Source organism: Schistocerca gregaria, chromosome X (genome assembly GCF_023897955.1).
Source record: "Schistocerca gregaria isolate iqSchGreg1 chromosome X, iqSchGreg1.2, whole genome shotgun sequence".
NCBI lineage: Eukaryota > Metazoa > Arthropoda > Insecta > Orthoptera > Acrididae > Schistocerca > Schistocerca gregaria.
In genome coordinates, this window is record NC_064931.1 from 381,899,802 (window position 1) to 381,922,841 (window position 23,040).

At 39.3% G+C, this 23,040-nt stretch overlaps 1 protein-coding gene across 1 annotated transcript in view; it reads left to right on the forward strand.

Moving 5' to 3' along the window:
- Positions 1-23,040, forward strand: part of LOC126297751 (calcium-dependent secretion activator-like) — a 1,391,877-nt gene that overhangs the window by 394,545 nt on the left and 974,292 nt on the right. Inside the window, exon 4 of the mRNA XM_049988921.1 lies at positions 9,100-9,267. Within this exon, the coding sequence (XP_049844878.1) occupies positions 9,100-9,267 (168 nt within the window). The remainder of the gene's footprint in view (positions 1-9,099; positions 9,268-23,040) is intronic.

The following is a 23,040-nucleotide window of genomic DNA, read 5'->3' on the forward strand; positions in this document are numbered from 1 at the left end:
TTGGAGCGTAGTCTTTCTAAAATTGTGTGCCATGGCGACCTAGTCAGATAACACGCGTGAGTACGGGCGGTGTAAACACTGCGTCGTCCACGCGCGCCCAACAGGTCCCTGCTGCACCACCGCCTAAAGCAGACTGTTTTCAGCTAAGCAAGGGGACATTATAATAATAAAATGCAATGAAGTAAAACATGACGAAATGTAGATTGTTAAAAAGGAAAAAGTTAAGAGACAGTAACTGAGATACGATCAAGTGGAGATATTTTAGATAATCACATAAAATAACCAGCTCTCGGCTACACAGAATAATATAAAAATTACGAAACAAATAGCTAGAGAAGCCCATTGAATGAGAACAGACTGCCATACATAATCAGCGCTCTCTGTTGGCGCTAACACCAGAACTCCCAGAACGCCGATGAGGCGAGAAGTGATTAGAGGAACGTGACTTCCGGAAGGTCCTTTGTACCCTGCACCACGCCGTTCTAAGAAACGAATGATGAATCCCCATACCAATGCATGAGTAAGATTACCTAATTAATGAAGAATATTACATAAACAGAGGAGGGAGAAAAAACATTAGAGTTATATGCATTACGTCAGAGAACAAAGCAAATATGTAAACCACTCTATACTACTTGAAGCCATAAGCAAGATATATGAAACACAGACGTTCAGTGGTTAATCCATAAACTTGCCCAAGGTGGCTTCCGCCAACTCCCCCTCCCTGATGATGCCCTTGTCCCCTCCATCTACCCCTCCTATCAGCTTTGATCCTCCCCTTCCTCCTCCTGTGTTTTTCCTCCAGGGCTCCCTCTTTTCCCCTCTCTCCCTCCTCACTTCCTCCCCTCTGCTCTCTCTCCTCCCCTCCTTCCTGGGCTTCCACACCCCCATACCCTCTACCCACCCCCTCCCTTCTTCTCTCCTACTGGCATCCTCCCCCCCTTCCTCCTACTGTCCCCTCTTCCCTATGGCAGCCCCCTGACTTTTTCGAGCAAACAGCATGTTTTAGTATGCCTAAGTTCGTCGCCATTGTTCTAGTGTTTCTGTTCCCATCAGGTCATCAGTGTCTCTCCTTCAGTGCTCTTACGTTCACGTGTGCAACTCAGTGGCTCCGTTTGTGTATAGTGCTGAACTTTTTATACGTCCGTGAATGCCTTCCTTTATTTTAATATGTATGTATCTTGTTTTTATCCCCCATGTATGTTTGTTTTTATGTCTTTCTGTTTAATGTATGTTTTTCTATGGTCGAACAGCGGCATAGATAGGCCGCTGCCAGCCTACCTTTATGTAAAGGTTTGAAAATAACAAAAAAGAAATAAAAAACCAGCGGTTAACGTAGAATATTATCAAAAAAAAAAAGCGAAGTAGGCATTAGGTGCATAATCGCTACGTCCATTAATCACTTTTGTTGGCTGTTGTTTTTTTCCCCTTTATAAATTTCAAGCTCTTTTAACTATTTAAGAGCACAAAATTTTTCCACGCATACTATTCTCAATCTTCCTTTTACAACGAGCAGTTCTGTTACGTGGCTGTGAATGTTCTTTAAATTGTACGTTAAATTAACGGCCAGTTTTACCGATATAATAAAAATGGTTCAAATGGCTCTGAGCACTATGCGACTCAACTGCTGTGGTCATCAGTCCCCTAGAACTTAGAACTACTTAAACCTAACTAACCTAAGGACATCACACACATCCATGCCCGAGGCAGGATTCGAACCTGCGACGGTAGCAGTCGCGCGGTTCCGGACTGAGCGCCTAGAACCGCGAGACCACCGCGGCCGGCTACCGATATAATACTTATTACATTACTTCAGTCGATCCTGTATACTCCAGAGCCATCAAATTTGTCATATTTTCAGTTTATATTTTACTCGCAGTTTTAGGGTGTTGCTAACCTCAAAACCACATGTAACATCAGATTTCTTGAAACATTTTCCTATTTGCAGGGACGTTTTGCCATTTAATTTCATAGGAATGGCTTTCGTTATTTCTTTGTTGGATCTATTTTCTTTGTAAGTGCCTCCCTGGTATTTATTATACGTTTCTTTAGCCTACTGTAAGGGCGCGTGACGTCATTTACAGAATAGCGTTTTAAAGCAGACTGCTGTAGCTAACGGCTGAGTTCTTTATGTATTTCGGTTTCGGCCAAAGGCAGACGAAGGAGACGGTGAATCATTGAGGTGAAGGAGGCCTTTTTATATCGGGGAGAATATCGTGAACTGAAATTGATGACACTATCTGTACATGTAGGTTTTCTGGAAACGGCCAGTGTAGGAGATCGCTCCCCACACCATGATGCCGGGTGTTGGTCCTGTGTGCCTCAGTCGTATGCAGTCCTGATTGTGGCGCTCACCTGCACGGCGCCAAACACGCATACGACCATTATTGGCACCAAGGCAGAAGCGAGTCTCATCGCTGAAGACGACACGTCTCCATTCGTCCCTCTATTCACGCCTGTCGCGACACCACTGGAGGCGGGCTGCACGATGTTGGGGCGTGAGCGGAAGACGGCCTAACGGTGTGCGGGACCGTAGCCCAGCTGCATGGAGACGGTTGCGAATGGTCCTCGCCGATACCCCAGGAGCAACAGTGTCCCTAATTTGCTGGGAAGTGGCGGTGCGGTCCCCTACGGCACTGCGCAGGATCCTACGGTCTTGGCGTGCATCCGTGCGTCGCTGCGGTCCGGTCCCAGGTCGACGGGCACGTGCATCTTCCGCCGACCACTGGCGACAACATCGATGAACTGTGGAGACCTCACGCCCCACGTGTTGAGCAATTCGGCGGTACGTCCACCCGGCCTCCCGCATGCCCACTATACGCCCTCGCTCAAAGTCCGTCAATTGCACATACGGTTCACGTCCACGCTGTCGCGGCATGCTACCAGTGTTAAAGACTGCGACGGAGGTCCGTATGCCACGGCAAACAGGCTGACACTGACGGCGGCGGTGCACAAATGCTGCGCAGCTAGCGCCATTCGACGGCCAACACCGCGGTTCCTGGTGTGTCCGCTGTGCCGTGCGTGTGATCATTGCTTGTACAGCCCTCTCGCAGTGTCCGGAGCAAGTATGGTGGGTCTGACACACCGGTGTCAATGTGTTCTTTTTTCCATTTCCAGGAGTGTATGTTGTCACTGAGGTAAAAAAACATATGCTAAAACAAAATCTAGAAATTCAATTCGTTTTGTACACTCTGCAGTAATGATCTTCTTGTAGAATAGGACCTTATGTCTAGTAATTTAAAAATTTTCTTTTATCGGGACATTACTGTAGAGGTACCATATAATGCGACATCAGCATCCTTGGATGTAAAAAGCCTAGAGCAAGAGGTAACTCATTCATAACACAGATATGAAACTCACATGCAAAAACTTTCTCAGAACAATCAGCTGTACTCTCAACCACAAATCAAACAGCCAAGTTACCACTGTGAAAAGCTAAAGTCTGCTTGCCCCTCGTTGTTTAATAGTATCTGAAACTCTTCCACGTAGTTATAACAAAGGACAGCTGACATGGAAGTCCTTGAATAGATTTAAATGAGGAGTGGGCAGATCCAGAGTTAGTATGCCAATCTGGGGCAACGACTAAGAAAAATTGTCCAGAGCGACTACAGACATCAGACAGTTGAACACATGCTTCATCGTCGACTGCATCCAAACTTCTGTACAGAAGATTACTTATATCCGGCCTTGGAGAATGCACTAGCAGTGACCAAGTTTGCTCAAAATTGAGATAAGGTAATGGTTGTTAGCTGTGTAAATGTGTGTGTTTCTGCCACAAGAGAAATAATAATAATAATAGATTAGATTATAATATGTATATTTTTTGTTCCATAGATACATAGTGAGCAGATCAAAGATGTAGATCATACCATAACTAGATCATGTAATACATATTTCCAAAAACAAAGAAAACGCACACGCATACAGATCTTGAATTTATAGCTTCAGCAGCATTTATGAACATCAATATTCCATCTTTTTACCATACTTCGTGAAAGGTACAAGGGTAATGGTAGTCACCGTATGTCATCTGACAATTATTGCTCCAGTAGTATCCACCATGCTTTTACATTGTATAGAGCAATTTTTTACTATTTCATGTTAACAATGGTGATATATGTTGGCCAATTTGTCACAGTTTTACTGTAACATGACGATGTATGTAACAGTTTGTTACAAATTTGCTGTAACATACTGACGTATGGGATAATTTTTTAGAGTTTTGGTATAATATTATGACGTGTCTGTTGTGAAACCGTTGTACTACTATCTCATTAGTCAATATTGATAATTTTATGCACCAGTCGTCAGAAGTGTGACATAGCTGCCTCGACATGTGTTGGAACTATGTTATACCATTACCAAATGCTCTAAAACTGTTTCCTTCTTTTATAGCACTTGATAATGGAATAACGTAGTCCCAAAACATGATTTGGTAAATACAATGATGGGCCAAAGATACTGCCTGCTTACATATCTCTGTATTTGAATACGCAAACCTATACAGGCATGCGTATTCAAATACAGAGATATGTAAGTAGGCAGAACACGCTGCTGCGGTCTGCAACGCCTGTATAAGACAAGTGTCTGGCGCTGTTGTTGGGTCGGTTACAATTGCTATAATCGCAGCTTATCAAGATTGAAGTGAGTTTGAAAGTGGTGTTATAGTCGGTGCTTGAGCGATGGGACACAGCATCTCCGAGGTAGCGATGAAGTGGAGATTTTGCAATATACCATTTCACGAGTGTACCGTGAACATCAGGAGCGGTAAGACATCAAATCTCAGACATTGCTGCGGCCGGAAAAAGTTCCTGCAAGAATGGGACCAACGACGACTGAAGTCAATCGTTCAACGTGACAGAAGTGCAACTCTTCCGCAGATTGCTGCAGATTTCAATTCTAAGCCATCAACAAGTGTCAGCGTGCGAACCATTTAGGGAAACATCATCGATGTGGGCTTTAGGAGTCGAAGGCCCGCTCGTTTAACCTTGATGATTGCACGACACAAAGCTTTACGCCTCGCTTGGGCTGTTCAGGACTGGAAACATGTTGCCTGGTCGGACGAGTCTCGTTTCAGATTGTATCGACCAGATGGACGTGTACAGGTATGGAGACAACCTCATAAATCCATGGACCCTGCTTGCCAGCAGGGTACTGTTAAAGCTGGTGGAGGATTTGTAATGGTGTGGGACGTGTGGAGTTGGAGTGATATGGGACCCCTGATACATCTAGATACGAATTCGACAGCTGACACATATGTAAGTATGCTGTGTGATCACTTGCATCCATTGATGTCCATTTTGCATTTCGACGGGCTTGAGCAATTCCAGCAAGACAATGCGTCACCACACACGTCCAGAATTGCGACAGATTGGCTCCAGGAACATTCTTATGAGTTTAAACAATTCCACTGGCCACCAAACTCCCAAGACATGAACATTTTTCAGCATATCTGGATGCCTTGCTCTTGCAACGTGCTGTTCAGAAGAGATCTCCACTCCCTTGTACTCTTACGGATTTATGGACAGCCCTACAGGATTCATGGTGTCAGTTCCCTCCAGCACTACGGCAGACATTAGTGGATTCCATGCCACGTCCTGTTGCGGCACTTCTGCGTGCTTTGGGGTGCCCTACACGATATTAGGAGGTGTACCAGTTTCTTTGGCTGTTCAGTGTATATCACACGTTTGACATCTGGTGCATAATATTATCAGTACTGATACTAATGTGTGAAGCTGTTCGTTAGAATTTTGCTATATCATGATGAGGGTCTGGCCAGTTTGTTACCATTTTACAGTAAAATGATAATGTATGGGAGATGAAGTGACATGTAGTCTCCACTGTGTGATAGCAGAAGTTAGCATTATCAGCATAGGAGGACCCTATGATGTGGTCACTATAATGTTTGGGTGACTTTGAAAAGTCGTTGGAAGCATAGCAACCCTTGTTTCTTACCTTTACAAACGTATATTTTTACAGCAGTTTCCACTGTGTGCAGCATTACAATTATAGCAGAAAATGGCAGACATTTTATGCTGCAAGATGAAGTTCATACACTTACATTGAAGCAGTATAATATTTGGATGGCTTTCATAATGGTTTCAGGCAAATTAAAATGAGGTTTTAACAAATATAAACATGGGAAAATATTGTTTCTTTTGATACAAAGATCAATCTATTCTCATCATCTTTAAGCCATAATGTAGATCAGCAGTAATGCTCATGCATGTAGTACAATGTTATAGAACCAATCTTTATGCATTTTGGTCCGTTTAATGTATGATATAAAGAACTTATGTGAAGCTCACTGACTAACCTACTCTAGCACTAATAAACAAGCTGCATCTATTTCGATAAGTAGTACAGACATTTTTAATGTGGAGATATATGTATTGAGGAGTCATTGTCCCTTGCAAAGTGTTTCAAAAATGTCGAACTTTATTAGTGCTGTTATGCAACCAATGTGTGATTTATTTTTTAAAAAATTTTATAGAAAAGTTAAGTTCTGACAGTAGTGCCACACGTATTTTGTACTCAAAATATTACATATTTTGTGAAGTAACACAATTTTATTTCAGTTCAAATTTCGAATTTTAGTTTTTGATCAGAAATCTAGTTAAATTTACATATTATGATATGCATCTTGCTTATGTTTTTTACTCAAAATCATTACTTATTTTGTTAAATATGATTTTTTGCGCAAAGATCCTATTTTAAAGATTCTGAAGTTTTCTCTCTATGTGTAGAACTTGGTCCACCGTTGTCTTTGGTCATGTTTAGATATCATTTTGGAGCATTTCGAAGTTGTATGTGTATATTCCGACAATATGTAGTTTAACTGATCCAACGAAATAAGGATCTTGTCAAAACGCTATACTTGTAGTATGGTTTGTTGTGCTTATGTCTCAGAAAAGGTGATGGTGTATAGAATACCAGTGGAACGTCGCAGCACTTATGTTCAGGATCAAAAAGAGGTATTTCACCCAGGGAATAACGCAAGTTATATCTTTCTAGTGTAGGACACGACTCTTCTTCCCCCTGAAAATTGTGCTTGCTCTGATGAAGCGCTACTAAAAAATTTCTGAATATGTTAGGTGATGAAAGTTCATTGTTTGTACCACCACTAAGATAACCTCAGATCGAAATGCCAATATTCTGAACTATTTGACAAACATTACAGACACCTTACAGCTTTGGGACCATAGTGCCGATTGGTAGATGTCGTTGCCTACCACAAACTTTGTTTTCGAATAAAACCCCATTTAGGAGTAAAATAAAGTGTCCGCTGCTTACATAACATGCTACATGTGTTTTGTACAGTTATAGAACAATTTAGGCGTAGAATTATCATTGTGGCAATTAGTTTGAGAGTTCAGTCATGTATTAGGCTTCACATATTAATTGCATTCTTTCAATATCTGACAGTAATTCAGAATGTCTATTTGCTTGCGTCCTTGCCGTATTATCATAGTATTTTAGCCAGCACGTGTTTTGTGCAGTTAAAGGCTTGGTCAGGTTCGTTTTTCTACATCACCTCATTTAGGCATAAAATGAAATTTCAACTGCCTGCTTACCATGCTATTTTTTGCCACATATCTTTTCTTCTAACAATTTAGACATGACAATAGCATGTGAGTAATTAATTTGAGAATTATTAGTCATGTTTAGGTATCAGTTTTGATGAATATGTGTGTGTGTTCTTGGGGAGAGGGGGGGTGGATGGGACATTATTCGGAGACTTTCTGTGTCACTGACGTATTTTTTCATTAATTTTAGGCGTGGAAATAACATTAAGAAACCTGAAAAGCATGTTTCCTAGAACAATTTCCATGTGGAAAATAGTTAAGTGGAACATTGTGTGTGTGTGTGTGTGTGTTTTGTTGGCGATGAGGTTTACATGCTTTAGATGTGGAAATATGTCACGGTACATCGACTATATAATTTTTCTTTTTATAAGTACTTCTGAACACGGCACAAAAAATTTATTCGAATACTTTTGAAATGTTCAAGATGGCGCTTCTGAGGCCACTTTGTTGATTGTCAGTGTTGTTTTGATAGCTAGTATATTAATGGGATGTGATTTACTGTTTCATTTTAATGGTTGCCAATAATCCAACAAATGAGATGTGGCTTCTTGAATTGCGACTCATGTCATAGGTAAGAGGAGTATGGCTTGAGGTGTGATAGTGGTGGTGACACAGATAAGGAAGGCACTGACCTGCTCACATGATCTCACAAATGGAAACAAAGTGAACTGGATAGATGGTAGCCTTACTACTGAGGTAATGCCAAAACTTGTCACAAAGATGTAATTTTATGTACACTGTGGCTCATAAAATAATTATTAGGCCATTGTAGCAACATATCATAGAAGAGAAAGCATTTCACAACACATATTTATGTGGGTCAGATTATGGCAATGAGGGTCTGCAGAAGTCGGATTTTACATAACACTCATGTTATTTGATATTATTAATGATATACACTTAAATTGGTTTTTTGGTATTAAAAATACAAAATTTCTCTGTGAAATATATATGTTGGCTACCAACAAATCGTGTAGGTTCTCCTTAAACTGTATCTAAACTTTTAACGGCTGCTGCCAAGCTACCGGTATTCGGAATATGTGTTTGTTAGTAATGACCATCTTTCTTGATCAAAGTAAGTGACCCTAAACCGCTGTTTACAGTTTTCTTATTTCTATTTCTGATTTAATGAACCAGGCTGCTAATTTCGGAACGACATGTATTACATAAGACTAATTTCATTATTGAGTAGGTATATTGGCAATAATTACTTAGTACACCATGGACGCTCTCGAGTTCACGCACAGGTAATTCATAATACATAATTTTGGACTGAGAAAACTTTAACTTACCTTAATGGGTCACCCAAGAACCGATCCCATATGATATCTTGGAATGAAAGTAACTGAGGTATATTAGATTTAACTTTTATATCACCAATCTTTGTCATGTACATTGTGAATAAATATTTGTTTAGATACTTCAGCAGTTCTCTGGTATCCTCCACCAAATTAAATTTATTATCAAGTTATAATCTAGCCATAATCGGTTATCCTTCCATTTTCAATTTCAGGACAAGCAGGAGAGAGAGGAAGAAGAAAGGAAAAGAAAAATTCAGTTATACGTCTTTATTTCAAGATGTATTGCATATCCATTCAATGCAAAACAACCAACTGATATGACTAGAAGGCAGACGAAGATCACAAAACAACAATTAGATGTAATTCAAGGACGATTTCAGGTATGTACCACTGCAACAATACAATAGGTTGTACAATTTACATTTTAGTTGACTGATGGCTCTGGAAATGCAGTTAGTCAAACAAATTTAGTGTCCTAACTTTGTAATATGTATTAAAATTTTTAAGTGTTTTTTTTGTAAGGATTCTCCAATAATTATGTGTGACTTCATGTTTTAGTGAAATTAAAATTTTTAAGGTGTTTGTGCTACTATGGACTTAAAATAATTAGGTTACTAGTTGTTTTACCATATCTTCCCTGCACAAATCAGCTTCTGTTTTATACACTTATTCATCATCAATCAACTGTTTTTGGTGTTCAGATAGTAATGTTCTCATAATAGTTGAAATAAAATTTTGAACTATCTGTATGATTTGAGAAAAGAGCGTATTTTGATACACACGCTCGAACACATTGCAAATAAATTTTTTGAGGTGTCATTATAATATGATGTGTAACTTTGCAAGAATAAATAATAATGTATAAAGTAGTATACAAGGTGCATCTGAAAAGTTCAGTGACTTTTACTGGCCACCATTAGTTGCAGTTGTCAGAAATGTGTTGAACCTAATGGCGATTATCTTGAAGGCCAGTAAGGTGTTACTACATTTAAGAATATTTACCCAACTGGAATAAGGATCAAAAAATCCCATTTACAGCAATACATTTGCCTGTGCTGATGTCATCAGCATCTAGTTCATTATTAAAGTGTCACTTTGTTTTATTAACTCTGTCTGCTAGATAGCTTTTCAGTCAATTAAATCAAACAGAGCACTTTTCTTGACAGTATTTTAATATCCTCGAGCTGAGTACCCACTACTGACTACAGTAATGATAAAGTATAGTAGGTGATTAGAATGAAATGTGTTATATTTGTGTTTTGCAGATTCTAGTGATCAGGCAGTCTATAATGTATAAGACACTTTCAGTGGGATGCGGATTATTCATTGCAGATTAAATGTTTTCCCATCGCCCTGTTCAGTGATTGCAGAAACAAAAAATGCATTGACCCCTGTCGGTGAGATTGTCTACCTCCTGTATCCACATACACAGGCAACACCACTTATGTGGTACTATTCCTCATATTTAATTACTCTGAACATGGTACCAGCACTGTCAGGTACCGTACACCGATGAGCCAAATGATTATGACTACCTGCTTAACAGTGTGTGTATTCACATTTGGAGAACAATACACAAACAACAATTATTAAACGTGACATGGATTCGACAACTCTTTAGTAGGCTTCCAGATATATATGACACCAGATGTGTAGACACAAGTCATATAATTTTCATCAGTTACAGATTGGTGGTTTGTGTGCGCAGGGTTTGTGCCCAAGTACATTCCAGGTGTGTACCATTGGTGCCCGAGACATCAACATGGGTTTACTACCACGCTCCACAAATCACTGTACTGTAGCACATGGCCTCGTGACATGGACAGTTAAGCCCGAAATCCACAGAGACGATACAATACGTGATACGACACATTGCAATAAAGATCACGTGATGCGGAGCTTATCTGTGGCAAAACTGGTGTTCACACTGGAGCAATACGACAAGCAACAAGACCGCACAAATCAGGTTTCTGTCTCAGTTCAATCATGAGCTCTTCTATAAAGGACGTTAGTTTGCTTTATTATTATTTCGTAAAGCTCAGAAAGATGTAAAAGGAAAGGAAAAAGTGTGTGTGTACCAGTAAAATGCTATGAGCATCAAACAAAGATCGGCTGTGGATAATTGTGAGCTCTCTCAATACGAACACAAATTTCATCGAATGACTCGAGACATTTTCCACTTTTAGAGAAACTGATATCAGCTACTTTGATAAAGTAGGTCACAAATATTCGACCTATTTCTCCTATGGAGAGGCTAATCATTACAATAAGGTAAGTTGGTGGAGATGTTTGAGTGACATTAAAAATGCGCTGTGAATACTAAATTTTTAGTAAAACAACCTAGTATAGTACTTCATTCAGTGTGTGTGTGTGTGTGTGTGTGTAAATAATGATTACAAGTTAATAAAGCTAAAATAGTATTTCTACAACCGTTCGTTTTCACAAGGTGGTGGCAGTATATGATTCAGCTGGCGGCATATGCAGAAGAAAAGTTGCTGGATATGAAGTGAGGTCAGTCACCATCGATGGTCTAGCAGTGGGTGGTACATGTACAGACGTATTCCCATCTTGAAAGCACACAGATGAGTGAACACTTAAGCTTGTGGTGGCACCATACTAAAAAGAGAAACACTAGGCAGCTCTGCATAGCAGGCAGCAATAGCCTCGCATGTGGCTCATTGTTGTCAACCTCATCAGGGACAACCAATAATATATGCAGGATGTCCTCATTATGAGAGATGGTAGTATGGATTAAAACAAGACAAGAATGTTCATGCTCTAAAAACCATACCTTAAGATTTATGAGCACTTGGTGATCCAAGATACTGTGAAACCCATCTCTTCCGCAGCAACCTCTGTACAGTATCTAGTTAGTTAGTTGCGTGTCCCATAGATCATTTGAAGGATTCTTTAATCGAAATTATGTAGAACGATTCAGTTTACAGGATATGTAACTTGATTTGTGTAAACGTCAATGGCTACATTATTTTTCTAGTCCCACTCAGGCAAGTACACATTAAAACGAGTGGTTTCTTTCTTACCAGTTTTACGCCAACGAGTTGTCCAGGAGAAATGATTTTAAGTTTGATTTAAAACTTGCTTTACTACCTGTCAGACTTTGTCTGGTATTGGGCAAATTATCAAAAAAAATTGTTACTGTATATTGAACTCCTTTTTTCATCATTGGAAGCTTTTATAGTGGACAATGAAGGTCATTTGTCTCTCTAGTGTAGTAGGTATGGATATTACTGTTCTCAAATTGTGATGGATTGTTTATGAGTAACTTAATTAGTGAATATATGTGTTGTGACAGTGCAGTTAAAATGTCTAGTTCCTTGAAGAGGAAGCTATATGATGTCCATGAGTGAACACCACATATCATTGTTACTGCTTGCTTTTGTGCAAACCAATACTTTCTTTCTAAGTGAAGAGTTACCCTGAAATTACACCATAAGATATGGGGTTAGTCACCCTCTAAGCTGGACAATCATGTGTGAACAGTTGCTGTACCCATATCATGTACAGGTCAACGTCCTTCAGCCAGAACATCGGCCTGCCAGAATGCACTTTTGTCAATGGCTGTTGCAAAGGCATGGTGAAGATCCACTTTTCACAACAAAGATACTATTCAGAGGAGACTAGTTTCACACGAGAGGGGATTTTACATTTTTAGAATGTGTGGGTTGATGCAAAGCTACATTTAGTTGAAGAAGAAAGTTCTCAGCGCCAATTTTCCATTGATGTATGGTTGTTAGACTAATAGGACCTTGCGTACTGTGAAACCTGTTGACTGGTGCGAGGTACTGTCAGTTTCTATCACACAACTTGCTTGCCTTGCTACAGGAGGTACCATTTAACAGTGGCTGGAGATGTAGTTCATGCATGATGGAGCAACAGCCTATTCTCTTCGAAATGTGTGAGATCAGCTGACACAGACATTTGATGAGCAATGGATTGGTTGGGGTTGTTCATTATATTGGCTAAATCGTTTCACTGGCCTTAATCTCTTGGATTTTTGGTTGTGTGGATACTTGAAATCTTAATGTATGTAAGTCCACGAGATAAAAATCCGCAAGATATAGAAGCCAGTAACTCGCGAATAAAATAATATTTTTGTACTCGCAGTTTTAAATAAAATTTAGATATATAATCTAGATTTCATACACATCAATGTATGGGATAAATGAACCATACACAAAGTTGACGCAGTGCGTTTGTACCTCTTCAAAGTCTTTAACGTTGTGTGTAATACTTTACTTAATTTGATGCAGCACAGTAACTATGATGAATAGCGAAAATAAGTTCAGTCCTTTATCGAGCAGAGATATCAGATTGTAAGATGTACGAAAATCAAACTTCGCCACCTTATAGTGTTTTTTTTAAAATTTTGATTATAATTACTTCGTAACTGCGAGCAAGTCCACATGGACAGAGCTAGGCACACAGTGCGTTTTCACCTGTATAAAATTCAACAAGTCAAGAAGAAAATAAGATATCACTATGTTCTCAATTTTAAATAAAATTTCGATGTCTCATCTACATTTTGCATACAGAAAACTGTGGACTAAAATCAATCATATGTAAAGTTTTCACTTGCGTTTTTACCTCTGCAAACTCTTTAAAATTTTGTGCTATGCACTTAATTTGATGCAGCACAGTAACTATGATGAATAATGAAGAGAAATTCAGTCCTTTATCGAGTAAAGATATCAAACTTTAAGAAGTGCAAGCATCAAATTTTTTTCACATTATAGTTTTCTTACAGCCTGATTATAAGTATTTCACATCAGCCAGAACGGTGTCTGTCAGTACTAGTAGCAGCATTAGGTGAGCGGTACGGCTGCAACAAAGCTGCTCTCCACACGGAATGTAGAGAACATGTCTGTATCAGTGAAAGGGCTAAATTTTATAATTAATGGTTTAATATTGTGAGGATTAAAACAAAATTTAAAAAATGTTAATAGCAGTGGGATTCGGACCATGCCATCCACTAAAATCCTTCATACTCCATGCTTGCAAAATACATTACATGCGATGCTCAAAGAAAATACGCATTCGAAGAAAAATGGCATAATTTTAGTGTGATATTTACAGTGTGCTGTAGCACATTAGCACTTGACCGCCGGTTGCCTCTCGAGTAAGCTATTGCGATCAATTCAGTGATACGAGTATTATCAACAAAATCGACAGAAAAGTAACACCACAACTATAATTCAGATATACATGTCAAAGTCACATGCCAAAGATGAAGAGCTGGAGGAAATATACGAGGATATTGACTGTGGAATTCAGTAGGTAAAGGGAGATCAAAATCTAATAATCAAAGTGATCAGAACACTATAGCAGAGAAACAGATAGAAGATAGAGTTATTGCAGAATACGTTCTTGGTAGTAGGATTGAGGAATAAGAAAGACTAGTTGAATTATGCAGTACATTTCAGGCAGTAATAGTGAATATACTATTCAAAAATCACAAGGGGAGGAGGTATACTTGGAAGAGTAGAAGAAACTCCAGAAGATTCCAACTGGATTACATCATGTTGAGACAGATATTCCAAAAATCAGATATTAGGTTGCAAGATGCACCCAGAAGCACAATAGACATAGATCACATTTAACTAACAAAGAAAAGTTGAGAGTAGACTGGAGTTTCAGAGAATCATTGTCCAGAATCAATGTGGAATTAAGTGATACACTGAACAGCTGACAAATGATGAGTTTGTCTGGAGTGCTCTAGGACTGCAGTTACTGTGATGATGAATACCAAAACAGACAGAAAATCTCGATACATAATATAGGAACAAGAAAGGTAACTGCAAAGGTACCTTGAGTAACGGAAGAAATACTTCAACTGATTGCTGAAAGAAGGAAGTACAAGCACATTCGCGGAAGGACAGAAATAAAGCAGTTTAATCACTCAAGAAAGAAGTAAAGAGGACGTGCAGAGAAACCAAGCCAGAATAGCTGCAGAAAAAAATTTAATGAAACTTAGAAATAGATGGTTAACGAGAGGACTGTTTCAGCATTTAGCAATGTCAAAACAACCTTCATTGAAATTAAAGGAAAAAGCGATAATACTAAGAATGCAAGAGTAATTCCACTGTTAAAGGCAGAAGAGAGAACAGGTAAACTGGAAGACTACACTGAAGGCCTACACAAGGTGGAGGAACTGTCTGATCATATGATAGAAGAAGTAATGGGAGTTTGTCTGGGGAATGCAGGAGATACAGTGTTAAAGTTTAACATAGTTTTGGAAGACTTGTGATTAAATAAAGCAGAAGGAATCGATGATATTCCTCTCCAATTTCTACAATCATTGGGGGAGTTGATAACCAAAGGACTATTCAAGTTGGTTTGTAGGATCTAGCAGCTTAAAAGCCCATGTGTCAAAGTTGCAGACAGTAATAATATACTTTATGAAGAATAGAAAAGAAAATACAGCATATGTTAGGACGCCAAACAGCTTGGCCCTAGGAAAAGTAATCACACTGAAGAGATATTTATGAGATTGCACTTGATATAAGAAGTAAGACTTACGGATTCATTTTCCTCAGACAGCCTACAATATACATCTACATGTATATCTACATCTACATCCATACTCCGCAAGCCACCTGACGGTATGTGGCGGAGGGTACCTTGAGTACCTCTATCGATTGTCCCTTCTATTCCAGTCTTGTATTGTTCGTGGAAAGAAGACTTGTCGGTATGCCTCTGTGTGGGCTCTAATCTCTCTGATTTTATCCTCATGGTCTCTTCGCGAGATATACGTAGGAGGGAGCAATATACTGCTTGACTCTTCGGTGAAGGTATGTTCTCGAAACTTCCACAAAAGCCCGTACCGAGCTACTGAGCGTCTCTCCTGCAGAGTCTCCCACTGGAGTTTATCTATCATCTCCATAACGCTTTCGCGATTACTAAATGATCCTGTAACGAAGCGCGCTGCTCTCCGTTGGATCTTCTCTATCTATTCTATCAATCCTGTTTGGTACGAATCCCACACTGCTGAGCAGTATTCAAGCAGTGGGCGAACAAGCGTATTGTAACCTACTTCCTTTGTTTTCGGATTGCATTTCCTTAGGATTCTTCCAATGAATCTCAGTCTGGCATCTGCTTTACCGACGATCAACTTTATATGATCATTCCATTTTAAATCATTCCTAATGCGTACTCCCAGATAATTTATGGAATTAACTGATTCCAATTGCTGACCTGCTATATATAATACGAGATTTTTACGATTTTTTCGGAATAACTAATTCAGCAATCAATACAAGTATTTTTGCTCATTATTTATTGATTCTTGGACAGCATTTCTGATTTTTTAAAAATAAATTCAGTCATCTTTAAGTCCCCAAGCGAAAGAGTTAAATTTGCTCTTTCTAAGATGAGGCGTGTCCATGACGTAAATCTTGCAGCCTGCAGATCTCATCTGCAATGAAAAAAAAAAAAATTCTTAATCTGTAGGATATTGTACAGGGAGTAATAGGCTAGTTTTTTGAAATCTAAAAAAATTATAAAACGGCAGACGTTTAGAACAAAGATGTAGTTTTGTTGTGTGTTTTTGGACACTTTTTTGCAATACATAAGGAATAAATTAAAATAAAAAATAGTCTATTACCACTTGGGTACGTTCCCAAATAGTAATTCACCCAAATATAATAAAGATATCGTTATTAGCGTGCTTGAAATCCGTTCAGTCAGCTTGAGATACAGTATATTACAAGCTGACCAGATGGATTACGAATATACTAATATAGATATCTTTCTAAAATTTGGCTGAATTACTCCTCAGACTATATGTTTTGTTTTAATTTATTCATTAGTTGGTGCAAAAACTATGACCAAAAATAGTCAGTTAAACTACATCTTTATTTCAAACATCTGCCATTTAATTATTTTGTCAAAATTTAAAAAAACTGTGCTGTTACTCCATGTGCAATATGCTATAGGTTAAGATAGTTGTTTATTTTTTTTATTTCATATAAGATTTGCTGACTGCAGGACTTCTGTTGTGGACACACCACATTTTGGGCAGAGCAACTTTAACTCGTCAGATGAGGCTTAACGATTACTGAATTTCTTTAAAATTTTTTGTCCAAGAATCAATAAATAATGTGTAAAAAGATTTAAATTGATTGTTTTATTAGTTTTTCCAAACAAAATCGTAAAAATCGCTTATTTTATGACCTGACTCAGGAGAATGAACCGTTAACAAAAATCAAGATAACTTTATAGAATTTGTTGAGCTACAAGAAGGGTTCAACAAATGGCTAAAGATGTTTGAAATTCTCAGGATGATAGATGTACGTTATAGAGAATGATTGCTATTGTACAATATGAGGGTGATTTGGAAAGTTCTCGGAACGGAATAGAAAAAAAGTACTTACGTCAGTGAAACTTGTTTTACTTTTCAATGTAGTGTCCTTGTAGATTAGTGCACATGGTCCAACGGTGATCCAGCACCTTGATCCCACCTCGAAAATGAGTTTCCTCCAGGTCTGCAAAATTAGTTTTAAACTCCGGCTATCAATTCTTCGTTTGAAGTGAATCTTCGTCCACCAAGAAAAATTTTCACTTTAGGGAGGAGATATGGAAGTCTGACGGAACCATATCAGCTGAATATGGCGGTTGTGGCAACAATTCATACATCAGTTTGTGTAATTTTGCCATGGCGACGGCACATGTGTGCGGACGCACATTGTCTTGATGGAAGGCGACTTCTTCCTTGTGAAACCTGGCCTTTTTTCGCGTATCTTTTGTTGCAATTTGTCCAGAAGGTTAGCATAGTATTTTCCAGTTATTCATTGCTCAGTGGGGAGACAATCTACAAACAGTATCCTCTTCGCATCCCAGAACACTGATGCCATGACCTTTCCCTCCGAAGGAATTGCCTTTGCTTTCTTTGGTGGCCGAGAAACATGTTTTCACTGCTTTGACTGTTGGTTTGCCTCTGGGTATAGTAGTGCATCCAGGTTTCATCTGTGGTCAGAAACCGGCGCAAAAAATCTTGTTCGTTTCTCCTAAAACGGGCCAAACATTGTTCCGATACGTCCATTCTCATTTGTTTTTGATTCAGCATCAAGAGTCGCGGCACCCATCTTGCAGATAATGTTTTCGTTTCTAATTAGTTAGTTAAAATGTGATATACCATTTCAGACAATATATGTCAAGTGTGAGCAATTTCACAGACTTTCTATCGGTGATCCTCCATGACCATTTTGTACACTTTTGCAATGATTTCTGGAGTAGTGACACATGTTGGCCGACCACTGCACGGATCATCATCTAAGCTCTCCCGACCAAATTTAAATTCAATTGTCCACTTGACAACAGTTCAATATGGAGAACCAGAGTCACTCAGTGTACTCTGGAAGTCGGTATGAGTGTCCTTTTCTTTCATATTTTTCTTTACGAAGTACATAATCATTGCTCGAATCTTGATTTTTTTCCATTTTCGCAAATCACTACGCGGGAACAACAGAGCCGCGTCACCGCCACAACTATCGGTCAAGACCAGTGACTTGGCACGTGGTTACAGGCAACAGTCAAATGAATATCACCTGAACAACTCGTTGCGCTATCGCTGACCTCTCGTGGTGATTCCGAGAACCTTTAAAACCACCCTCGTACGTAGGCCTTCAGGCACCAAGAAGGAAAAATAAAAATGGAAGACTGAGAACAGAGTGTTAGTATTAGAAAGAGTATAAGGCATGGCTGCTTTTGCGCTACTGTTAATCTATACACTTAAGAAGCAACGATAACAACAGAAGGGTTCGAGAGTAGGATTAAAATTTACAGCGAAGGGATCTCAAAAGTAAGACTCGCTAGTGACAGTGTTATCTTCAGTGAAAGTTAAAGTGTAGAATCAACAATTTAATGAGCAAATACATTGGATTGAGAGTAAACAGAAGATAGTTACAAGTAATGAGTAATAGCAAAAATAATGTAGCTATAAAGTTAACATCAAAATTGAGGACCAGGAAGTACATGAAATGAAGGAATTGTGGTGCCTTGAAATAAAACTAACACATGATGAACAAAGCAAGAAGGGCATAAGAAAATCAGAGCAGCGTAGATAAAGAGGACATTCCCGTACAAAGAAGTTTACTAGTATCAAACATTGGCCTTAATGTGAGGAAGAAATATCTGAGAATGTCTGTCTGCAGTTCAGCATCGTATGGAAGTGAAAACGTCACTGTGAGAAATCTGGAAACGAAGAGAACTGAAGTGTTTCAGTGGTAGTGCTATAGAAAGATATTGAAAATTAGGGGCCCTGGTAAGAGGATAAATGAAAAAGTTCTATTGAAATTCAGGGAGAGGAACATGTGGCAAACACTGATAAGAAGAGGACGCATAGTAACAGACGTGAAGGAATAACTTTCATGGGACTTGTGGAACTGTAGAGGGTATAAACTGTAGGGAAAGACTAATTTGGAATTGTGTGTAACTGCCACTCTGAGATGAAATGGACAGAAATTTGTGATGGTTTTCATCAGACCAGTCAGAATATTGGTGACAAAAAGGAGGGGGGGTCATTCCCTTTCTGTCTTCCTTCACTTACTGTTCTTGGTTGGTTCTGCCAGTAGGCTTGTGAACCATGTTGGATTTATTGTTGATAGGAGATGCAGTCGGTCTAGAATGTTTGCCTTTTCCTGATAAGAAAGTTACTGATCAGGTCATAAACCCATCCCTCTGGGTAGACTTTCTAGCAAATGTTCCAACGGTGGTTTATAATTTCTTGAGTTCCATGCCATTTTCGGTAGTCTTATTTTTCATCCTACAGTGGTGGAATTATGATGCACCTCTTACAATTAAAAATTTTTGTTACAAACATTGAAAAACTGAGCTAAATTAGATTGATTTCTCTTGATTTCTATCAGAAATGAATGTACACAATAATTTTTCTCAATTTGTTTTTGTTTCTATAAAGGTGTTTCTTTTTTATATTTTAGCACTTTTTTCAAAAATGAGTGTAAGTGGATATGTCAGTTGTTCTGTTTGCTATTCTGAAATATGAATACTAATGTTGAAAGACAAACTGCATATTAATGTTGTAACATAACACTGATGGACTTTAGTGTTTGTATTGCCTCGTATGAACATACTGTTGCATTTAATACTTTGTTGCTCCACCACGCGCCCTAATCACCGCTTGGCATCGTGAAGGCATTGAAAGAATTAACTTTTTAATGTACTTCTCACTCAGTTCACGAAATCACACATGCACAAGGGTCAGCAACAGCTCCCGTTTATTTCGTTGCTTCTTTTTTGTGATAGCATTTCCCATAACCTTCCAACAGTTCTCAACAGGATTGAAATCAGGGCTGTTTCCAGGCCACTCTAATACTCAAACCTCATCTTGTCGAAGGAAAGATTTTACCTCAAATGTAGAAGTACGTGATAATTGACCAAGAAAGTAATCTGTTTCGTGCTTGGCCCAAATATTTGTCGTAGGACTCACCTTCAGAACTCTGTGGCAAGGAGCGGAGTCATCTTGAAAAATGCAATTGGAAACATCTCCAAATTGGTCTCTAATGGTTGGTATAAGCTTCCTTTCAAGGATGCTTATTTAGGCATCTGCATTTACAGTGCCAGTGATGAAGTCCAGACGACCTACTCCGTGACTGGAAATGTACCCCAAGACCATCTGTCCTTGTGGGTGTTTGACAGTATGTGTTACGCATGATGGCAAAAATTTTTCACCTGTTCTTCGACGCACGAACACTTTTCCATCTGAGCCATGCAGGTCAAATTTGGACTCGTCTGAAAAGATTACTTTGTTCCACATCTCTGGTGTCCATGTCACATGTGCCTTTGCCCATTGTAGCCGCTGTTGTCACATTATCTTGGTCAATGAAGGCTTTCTTCTACGACGACGGGCTGAGAGTCCAGCCTCCAGTTGTCTATTTCTTACAGTTAGACCGGTTACTGAGATGTTGCACATTTCTTCCCAGTCTCGCTTTAGTTCAGTTGATGACAGGCGACGATCGTTGAGCGAAAGCCTTTTCAGTACCCTGTCTTGTTTGGCAGTAGACACCCTTTTCCGACCTGTTCTTTTCTCACGATCAACATTTCCTTTTTCCCTGTTTTCTTTTTTTTTCAGTAACCTCGAAATCGTAGACTCATTAAATCCTGTCTTAGGGGCTATCTCGCTGGTGCTGAGACCGACAGACGAACAAGCAAGTACAGCAGCTTTCTTTTCTGGCGTGAATTCAACTGACCTGCCCGTCTTCTCACTGCAAAGTCTCAACTTAAAATGGCAGTATAAACACTGGTTTCTTTGTAAGAACAAACGAAAACAACAAAGAGTGGTGTATTGCTGGAAAACATGCGTGAAGAAGTCAGATTATTGAGACAAGAATATGTCAACAAAGTTTAGAAAACTGCTGCAAAAGACGAAGTAATTCATGGTGATGCAATAAATATTTACGCCACTGTACTTCATTCTCTCAAAGTTATCTGCAAAACCGATACGCATAAGAAATAAAACACTTCAGCTCAAATGCGCTTGGGAGGATGGGTGGCATCATGACCTCCATGAACACTCCTCTTGGATCCAAGCCTGCCTCTGTTCTGCTTATACAGGGTGGTCCAATGATGGTGACCGCGCCAAATATCTCACGAAATAAGCATCAAACGAAAAAACTACAAAGAACGAAATTCGTCTAGCTTGAAGGGGGAAGCCAGATGGCGCTATGGTTGGCCCGCTAAATGGCGCTGCCAAACGTCAAACGAATATCAACTGCGTTTTTAAAAATAGAAACCCCCATTTTTATTACAAGTTCGTTTACTACGTAAAGAAATATGAATGTTTTAGTTGGACCACTTTTTTTCGCTTCTTGATAGTCACAAACGTATAAGTATCTGGTATCACGTAACATTCCGACAGTGTGGACGCTATTTGCTTAGTGATACATTACCGGTGATATAATGGACCGTTTACCAATTGCGGAAAAGGTCGATAGCGTGCTGATGTATGGCTATTGTGATCAAAATTCCCTAACGGGCGTGTGCTATGTATGCTGATCGGTATCCTGGACGACATCATCCAAGTGTCCGGACCGTTCGCCGGATAGTTATATTATTTAAGGTAACAGGAAGTGTTCAGCCACATGTGAAACGTCAACCACGACCTGCAACAAATTGTGATGCTCAAGTAGTTGTTTTAGCTGCTGTCGCGGCTAATCCGCACATCAGTAGCAGACAAATTGCGGGATAATCGGGAATCTCAAAAACGTCTGTGTTAAGAATGCTACATCTACATCGATCGCACCCGTACCATAGATCTATGCATCAGGAATTGCATGCGACTACTTTGAACGTCGTGCACAGTTCTGCCACTGGGCACAAGAGAAATTATGGGACGATGACAGATTTTTTGCCCGCGTTATTTTTAGCGACGAACCGTCATTCACCAACAGCAGTAACGTAAACCGGCATAATATGCACTATTGGGCAACGGAAAATCCACGATGGCTGCGACAAGTGGAACATCAGCGACCTTGGCAGGTTAATATATGGTGCAGCATTATGGGAGGAAGGATAATTGGCCCACATTTTATCGATGGCAATCTAAATGGTGCAATGTATGCTGATTTCCTACGTAATGTTCTACCGATGTTACTACAGTATGTATCACTGCGTGACAGAATGGCGATGTACTTCCAACATGATGGATGTCCGGCATATAGCTCGCGTGTGTTTGAAGCGGTATTGAATGGCATATTTCATGGCAGGTGTACTGGTCGTCGAAGCACGTTCACCGGATCTGACGTCCCTGTATTTCTTTCTGTGGCGAAAGTTGAAGGATATTTGCTGTCGTGATCCACCGACAACGCCTGACAACATGTGTCAGCCCTTTGTCAATGCGTGTGCGAACGTTAGGGAAGGCGAACTACTCGCTATTGAGAGGAATGTCGTTACACGTATTGCCAAATGCATTGAGGTTTACGGACATCATTTTGAGCATTTATCACATTAATGTGGTATTTACAGGTAATCACGCTGTAACAGCACTCGTTCTCAGAAATGATAAGTTCACAAAGGTACATCTTTCACATTGGAACAACCGAAATAATATGTCCAAATGTACCTACGTTTTGTATTAGAATTTAAAAAACTACCTGTTACCAACTGTTCGTCTAAAATTG